Source organism: Macrosteles quadrilineatus, unplaced genomic scaffold (genome assembly GCF_028750875.1).
Source record: "Macrosteles quadrilineatus isolate MER2022 unplaced genomic scaffold, UCM_ALF_1.0 Scaffold_9__3_contigs__length_116548681, whole genome shotgun sequence".
Classification (NCBI taxonomy): domain Eukaryota; kingdom Metazoa; phylum Arthropoda; class Insecta; order Hemiptera; family Cicadellidae; genus Macrosteles; species Macrosteles quadrilineatus.
The window spans coordinates 17,570,322-17,578,851 of NW_026542602.1; the positions used below are offsets into that span (position 1 = coordinate 17,570,322).

At 37.3% G+C, this 8,530-nt stretch overlaps 1 protein-coding gene across 2 annotated transcripts in view; it reads right to left on the reverse strand.

Moving 5' to 3' along the window:
- The window catches only part of LOC129003061 (probable ATP-dependent RNA helicase DHX34), a 47,219-nt gene extending 43,180 nt beyond the window's left edge, over nucleotides 1-4,039 (reverse strand). The window contains exons 1-2 of one of the 2 annotated variants that reach the window (XM_054431276.1): nucleotides 3,945-4,039; nucleotides 2,473-2,809 (exon numbers count right to left, since the gene is read on the reverse strand). In XM_054431276.1, coding sequence (XP_054287251.1) covers nucleotides 2,473-2,803 — 331 coding nt within the window. In that variant the 5' untranslated portion in view covers nucleotides 2,804-2,809; nucleotides 3,945-4,039. Of the gene's footprint in view, nucleotides 1-2,472; nucleotides 2,810-3,846 lie in introns of both variants that reach the window. The other variant, XM_054431275.1, reaches the window with a different exon arrangement.
- Nucleotides 4,040-8,530: the final 4,491 nt, after the last annotated feature.

The window sequence follows — 8,530 nt, forward strand, 5'->3', positions numbered from 1 at the left end:
TTAAACTATTAACTATTTGACAGTTTCTAGGAGGCAGAACATTTTGCCATTACACAATAAAGTACTATATGTAATTTCAACATTCCCACACTCCGCACTTCTCGCCTTGACTACTTCCTTCACCACTTCCTACGTCGTGGACCTGTTTCCCTCCCTTCCCATTACATTTTTAGAATTGCAGATACATTATTCTAACTGTCACAAAGGGTTCCCACACTCCGTATGCTTGCATTGACTATTTCATTCACCACTGAGCAACAGGGACACTAGTTATACTAAATCAACAATATCTCAAGTAAGAGATGGCAAACAAGAAGTTTAGCTAGCCCATGAGACAAAGGACTGACGATAACAAACGTTTCGACGTAGAAACCTAGGTCTCCAAATAATAATAAATTGGATCGTAAGATAAGCCTTAGATTTAATTATGTTCAATAACGATCCAGAGGCTATATCTCCAAATGGTATTTAGAGTTTAAAATTATTTTATTTAAAAAGACTGGGGAATGAGCATTGCATTTAAGTTTGATATTCAGAGGTTAGAATTGTTTGATTGAAGAAAGACAGGCTGGTGAGACTGGCATTAACGTTTATATTTAGAGTTTACAGTAATAATTGTTTGTTGAAGAAAGACCGGCGAATCAGCCTGGCATTTAAAGTTTGATTTTAGTTTATTAAATTCTTTCTATTTCAGAAAGACCCGCGAGTTAGCCTGGCAAGTAGGAAATTGTTTTAGTTTATTAAATTATCTTTTATTTTAGAAAGACCGGCGAGTTAGCCTGGCAAGTAGGGAGCTATTTTAGTTTATTAAATTCTTTTTATTTTAGAAAGACCGGCGAGTTAGCCTGGCCAGTAGGGAATTGTTTTAGTTTAATACATTCTCTTTATCTTTGAAAGACCGGCGAGTTAGCCTCTCAAGTAGGGAACTATTTTAGTTTATTAAATTGTTTTGTCTTAGAAAGACCGGCAAATTAGCCTGGCACTAGACACTTGAGAACAACACAGCGTTGACAATTGTTTTAAAAATTATCAATAAAGCGATGATGAGCGTGTTGACATCGTTGACCCCCTGTGGTGAGGTGTCACTCTGAGCTTTATCAGACAACAAATACGGTTTGTTCAAAATTCAATAGTGGAAGGACCTTGGAGTTTCCCAGCTCGACTTGAGCAATTCCGAGCATTTTATTTGTAAGGTGATACAAATAAAATATATCTACTGACTGCCCTGGAATGGCTAGCGGTTCTAGTTTTATTATATTTAGAAGAGCCTCAGTACGGGAGAGCCTCAGATAGAAAGGCCGCGACCCCGGCGCGCCGTAGACCTTACAATCAAACAAAATTCTCATGTTCATAATACAAGGAATAAAAACGTTGCTACCATAGATTTTTTCAGACTGTCTAAAACTCTTAAAAGCCATATTGTAATCTCACTAAAAATATATAACATGATAATACATTTAATACAAAAATATCCTGATAATACTTTTAAAACTAAATTCTACAGATGGCTTTCGAACAACCCCGGCTTCTATTCTCTAAATGATTTTTTTTAAGAAAACGATTATGCAATTGTAATATTTAAAATATGTATTGTAACATGTCTCATTTTGTCTAAAGCTATATTGTATTTATTAACTGACTATGCTATAACTTTAGCTGTTTTATGACATTGTCAATAATTTGGAGAAATTCAAAGGACAATAAGCACATTTCATTTCATTTCATTCTTTCGACCTGATGATGTGCTCCATTTGAAGCATGAAACAGCTGTAGTCTTAACAAACTACAAAGGATCGTTCCGACAATAACAAGGTTACTATAGTTATGTATCGTAGTAGTGTTACCGGTACTGTATTTTTGAAACGGCATCAAAGTCCCTTTGCTTTTACGAATTGAATCGTTGTCCACAAATTGTTATTAAGGTTTTGCTTTCACACTGTCAAGTGTAGGTACTTAGTTTTGTTTCTTTTGCATCGGATGTAAACAACTAAGACAGCTGTTTCCACTCCACAAACCTTTCTCCTCTTTAAGTGTTAGTGGCTGCTAGAACTTGGACTTGCCCAAACCACCACTAACTTGGATTACATCGAAAATTAAGTTTGTTAATTATAGCCTAGTTATTTACTGTACGGTCACTTATAATACCTCCCACTTATTGCATTTTCGGAACGTGCAAAAAACTGTAAGTAGACATATCAAAATTATATTTTTAACCACTGTAGCCATACAGAATAATTACCAGGTAATGGGTTGTACCCTATAATATTCACCCTATGTCCTACATTTTGCCAACTTGTGTGACAACTTCAGGGGGTTGTCTTATTTTTATATCACTAACACTACAATCGGGTACTGAACAATACGTACCTAACCATTTTATTTATTTTAGCAAGGAATTAAAGTCATACCGTATTTAAAACATAATTAAATATATGTATCCAACAAATAGTGATTTGTTTGTAATTTACTGACCTCTTTGCTTTTCTGCAGCTCTCTTTTTAATATTTTCATACTTCTCTACAAACAGCCAAAAATCGTCAATATCTTGAACAAGATCAGAGTCTCGACAGAATACTTTGTTTAGTTCATATTTATATTTATGAAATGAAAAATCGAGTGGTCTTGAACGACTAGGCTTAGTTGGCACTTTTCTTGCTTTTGGGGTGTCCAAATGGTGGTTTTTACTATATAGAAAGTCGTCTCTCTCATGCTTTCTCCTGTTTGGACGACTAATTTCATCTGAAGAGGGAGTCAATGACCTGCTCCTCCTCCTCTTCTTGTGGTTACTTTTTCTTCTTTCCATTTTTGTCTAGAAAAAAAGAGACACCTAATTTTAGATATGAGGTAAACCTTCCAATTACCAAACACCCGACAAATACCGAACGTGCTGGTTTTAGCCTCAAATAATAAGCAACTTCAATTTATCAATACCAACTGAAGAGTAGGGGAATACATTTGTTGACATTTCATATGTCCACAGACAAATGGGTTGGTATATTGTCATTCGGTTGCTAGATTCAGTGAGCCTTGATTGGTCAGACCAGACTGTCCTCAGTTTTTAGGTTTACCTTAAATATCCCCAAGGCCTACATATAAGTCTGAAAATCCATTACGAGTAGCTTACAGTTATACAAAAAGTTAGGTTTCCTGTACCTCAAATATAGGTTTCTAGCAGTTTGGATGGCAGGACGAAGGTAGACTTCCGTATCTGTTGTCAAAAACAACTGAATGAAAATATTAATCGATATATCGATTGGTATTGCAAATTGTTGTCGGTTTCCTTAAGAAAACGGTTCGATATATCGTTTGGTTAGTTAGGTAAGGTTAACCGAACTAACCAGACCCAAACGGTAAATCAAAAACAATCGAATAATCGATATTTTCATTCGGTTGTTTTTGACAACAGATACAGTAGTCTACCCCAGAACGATTACCGTACAACTGCACTGGTTAAATAACCAGTGGTTTCAGATAAGTTAAGCTAAACTTAGGCCTAATTATAAGCTAGCCTAGTCAATGTTTTTCCGTATTTTTAATCTTAACAATTTTTAACAATCATAGGCCTACGTTTGATTTGTGTTATTAGTTAGATTTCTGTAGCCTATCAAATGAAAATAATAGTAGACTTAGGTCCTTTATTAAGTTAACCTTATTGTTTGGGCCTATTCATCATTGGGGTAGGTTAGGATATTTTTGTATTTGCTTTAAAGGTAATCGGTACTCAATAAGGTTTCATATTAAATATACTTATTCATCTTATGTCAAATAGGCCTAGGCCTAGCCTAATTTCAATGAACAAATAAATCATTATGAATTTAAAGTAGTATGAGGGGACTTGAACACAACCTGCACTTTTTAAATGTGCTTCAATGCCTTTAACTTTTCAAAGCTTATGTTTGTTTACAAAATTAAAAATTAGGCCTACGCATTTTATTTTGCCTAACCTTTTTTAAGATGAAGGAATACACAATACAGACTAATAATGCAGACAGTCAAAACAGTACACTCTAGTGATGTGACGAGTTGAGTTGGCGAGTCGAGTTGACTCGAGTCAAGACCCGAGTCGAGTCAACTCGAGTCAACTCAATTCCAACTCGAGTTCTTTTACGAACTCGTACGGAGATTGCCGAAGTTACACGAACTCGTAACGTTACGAGTCCGACTCGCAAAAGCCGAGTCAAGAAACCGAACTCATACGGAGAAAGCCGAACCTTAACGAACTCGGGACGTAATGAGTTGACTCGAGTTTACTCGCACTCGCTTTCGGCCAATAGCGTCACAGCTTTACGAGTCAACTCGCATAGATTCAACGCTATTGGCCGGTACCGAGTCGGCCGACTCGCAAAACTTACGAACTCGTACGGAGAATGCCGAACTCACACGAACTCGGAACGTCTCGAGTCGAGTCGAGTCGACTCGTAAAGCTGACACGCTATTGGCCGGTACCGAGTCGGCCGACTCGCAAAACTAACGAACTCGTACGGAGATTGCCGAACTCACACGAACTCGGAACGTCTCGAGTCGAGTCGAGTCGACTCGTAAAGCTGACACGCTATTGGCCGGTACCGAGTCGGCCGACTCTCAAAACTAACGAACTCGTACGGAGAATGCCGAACTCACACGAACTCGGAACGTCTCGAGTTGAGTCTGACTCGACTCGTAACTCGAGTTCACGGCAGTTGGCGAGTCGAGTCACTCGAGTCAGGAAAGTACCCGACTCGTCACATCACTAGTACACTCGTACACTGAAGAAGCAGAACCGATGATGAAGGAATGAAACAAGCAATGCTTTTATTCGCTCGAGAGGTAGGCTTATATTATATGCAGTCTCGTTGTGCACTCTACATTAATATTGACGATTCTGTGGTTTTCATTGGTATTTGCGGTAAGGATTCACTTACACTACAAATCATAGACACTATGAGCCTCCAAATATGTTATTCTTAAAACACATGGCTCACTTACTCTGCAGATCATAGTCTCTACGAGCCTCGTAAATAATATTGAAGGTTCACTTGCACTACAGACTCGTATACTATACGAGCCTATCGAAAATATCAAATAAAAATTAAGAGGGTTCACTTACTCTACAGATCATAGTACCTATGAGCCAAACCATAGATAAAACATACTCCCTTAGTAGATTTCTCATCCTAATGGAACAGCTGAAGACAATTTTATTGTTAGTTCTGTACGGTTTATGTAGAGGTCGTGCTTTGTTTAGAATTTGTTTCCCGTTAATACAGTCATTTAAAACCTTGTTTAACCAAATAATACGATCTGATCATAAACAATATATTGTCCCCTAGTTATTTAACCAAACAGTAAAGCAAAAATAAAGAAATTAACCCTAAAATAATAGAAACAAAATTTTGTCGACACTAGCGCCCGGTGTGGCATACATGAACTAGACATGAAAAACGAGCTTCAAAATTTACAATGGGATGAGAAGTCTACTTGTGTTGGTTAGTCTATGGCCAAACGTATGAATTATTTTTAATTCAGGGATAAGCTCGTACAGTATACGAGGAAAATTACTGAATTTATATAAATCACAGGAATTGGCTCGTATACTATACTAGCCTATTTCATGATAAATATTACAAAAACAGAAGACGGATCATAAGTCATAAGTCATAAGTTCTTTATTCCAGAATTACAAAATTACATTGCATTGGAATAGTCAAGTTTATAATGAAATGTACAAAAGATAAAATATAAAAAAAAACTCTACTAACTAAAACAATGTGACCTTCTAGTAATCTAACAAGACAGAAATCACTGACTACATGACAGTGGAAAAATCGCGGACTCTGTAGCAAGCATTTTCAACCAAAATTTGTTTAAGTTTTCTCCTAAACCTGAGCAAATCAGTCTCCAGCTTTAGATGTTGAGGAAGTTGGTTAAAAAGTTTAATTCCATTGTAAAGGAGATGGTGTTTGAAAAATGAAGTTGAATGGACGGGAATGTTTAAGTTGTATGATGTGCGTAAGTTATATGTACTGGAGCTAATGTTGGTGGTAAATAATGACTGATGTTTTTTTACAAATGAAAGGGTTTCAAAGATGTATAGTGAGGGAAGAGTCAAAATTGCAGCTGACCTGAATGATTCCTTACAAGATCGTCTTCTGAAAAGAGAAAATATAACACGAATAGCCTTTTTTGCATTTTAAAAAGAAAGGAGGTATGATTATTTTCATATCCCCAAACAGGCAGAGCATAAACTAGATATGGAAATATTAAGCCGTAATAAACAGAAAGAAGAACTTCTCACGAGACTGTTGTGGCCAATGTTCGTAGTACAAAAATGCCTATACTTACACGTTTTATCACGTAATCAACATGAGATTTGAAGTTTAAACATTCGTCTAAGTGGATGCCTAAAAATTTAACAGACTGTACAGGATGAATGAAGGTTTGATCAAGAAGAAGTGACAGATTCGGATCTTTGTGGGATCTGTTTGAGATTCGAAAGTTGATCAGCTGGGTCTTTGCAGTGTTTGTTTTCAGAAGGTTGTCATCAAACCACTGAAGCAATGTATTTGCCTCTATGAATGCCATTTGCTCGAGTGACTCTAGGGAGGGACTGGATAAGGCTAGGGAAGTATCATCTGCAAAAAGGCACAGTTTACCTTGGGTTATGCATGAGGGGAGGTCATTTATGAAGAGGAGGAATAGCACAGGGCCTAGAACGGATCCCTGAGGCACACCTCTCGTTACAGGAGTTTCTGAAGACTTAAATCTACTTTGTAGCCCGGTGTGATCTATGGATTGTATTTCGACACATTGCCTCCTGCCTTTTAAAAATCACTTACACTACAGTTCATTTAGCTACACGTCGTGCGGTTTGCAGCGCATCGTTGCAGGCGTTTATGGTAAACCAATACCGCCGTTCTGCCGTTATTTTACTTCTGCCGTTTACTAGTCGTGCAGCGTGAAAGAGAGCTTAGCTAAAGCTAAATCGTGTAGCTAAATGAGCTGTAGTGTAAGTGAGTCAACTAATATTATACCGCACATTCATATTCCTATAATTTATAACGAAGTGACTATTCGCACGTCAAAATGATCTACAGCCCGTTCCCGTTCCAGTATTCTGCTACAGTTCCATTATTACAAAATGATGCAAAGGGAACTTTGAGTTTCAATTACTTTTAAGAAGCCTTGAAACGTTCAAGAACAATCGTTGGAGCCAGAAAGAAAGGTGTTAAAAGTTAAAAAAAAAACACATAAATGATAATTTGAAATATTATCAATTGACTTACAGATGCATAAACAGTGGTACAAGGTAAAGTATGTACAAGCTCGGGAAAGTGGCCAAATCAAAAATAAGATTTAAGTGTAGGCTAATTATAAGATTTTACTTGTAAGCTTATAAGTTACTGTACAATGTCAAGCTTTAAGCCGATGACAGCCTAGTGATTTATTAATATTTTATCCTAATGCCTAGCCTACTTCTGGGCTATCTAGGCCAGCATAGGCCTACCAACCAATATAAGCCCTACCTTTTATAGGCCTAGCCTTTGATTGGTAAAGGTAAAGTAGGCAAACATCAGGCCTAGGCTTAAGTTTTTTTACGATTCCTATACCGTATTGAATCTTTTAATGTGTATTTCTAATAAACATCTTATTATTGGCCAGCACCTACATTTTTGATTGCTTTATAACCTCTTTGGCTCTGTTCAACTCTTTTACATTTTTTTAGTTTTATAATATTTGTTTCTAATTTTTGAGCGGAGCGAGCGAAGCGAGCGAAGCTCTTATACGTCGACTTTTATGCATTTCGTAATACGCAAACTCCTCCTAGACGGCTGAATCAATCGTTTTCAAATTTTGGGTGGTGATAAAGACCATATCTGTGAGTGCCAACATCTATATGGCGTTAAAAATAACTCTCAGGAATCCGCCCCACTGGGTCTCAAAGTTTCAATGTAATCCTTATGGAAGCAGTATTTGACACATAAACAAAGACATATGATCAGCTGTTGACTTTTGAATGCAGTAGATAAAGAAATAGCTGATGGCATTATTCCACAGATATTAGAACAGAAACGGTATGAATCATAAATATAATCAAATGACGCCACTAGCTTGAGGTCCGTGACGTAGGAAGTGTTAAAGGAAGTACTAAAGGTAAACAGTCTGGAGTGTGGAAACTGTTTATGACGATTAGATTTAGTTATCTGCATTCCAAAAATTATAAGGGAAGGGAGGAAAACGGGTCCGCGACGTAGGAAGTGGTGAAGGAAGTACTAAAGGTGAGCAGTCTGGAGTGTGCAAACTGTTTATGACGATTAGATTTAGGTATCTGCATTCCAAAAATTATAAGGGAAGGGAGGAAAACGGATCCGTGACGTAGGAAGTGATGAATGAAGTAATCAAGGCAAGCTGTCCGGAGTGTGGGAACTGCTTATGACCATTATATTAAGGTATTTGCAATCCTATGATGCTATGGGAAGGGAAGGAAACAGGTCCGCGACATAGGAAGTTATGAAAGAAGTAGTCAAGGCAAGCTGCCCGGAGTGTGGGAACT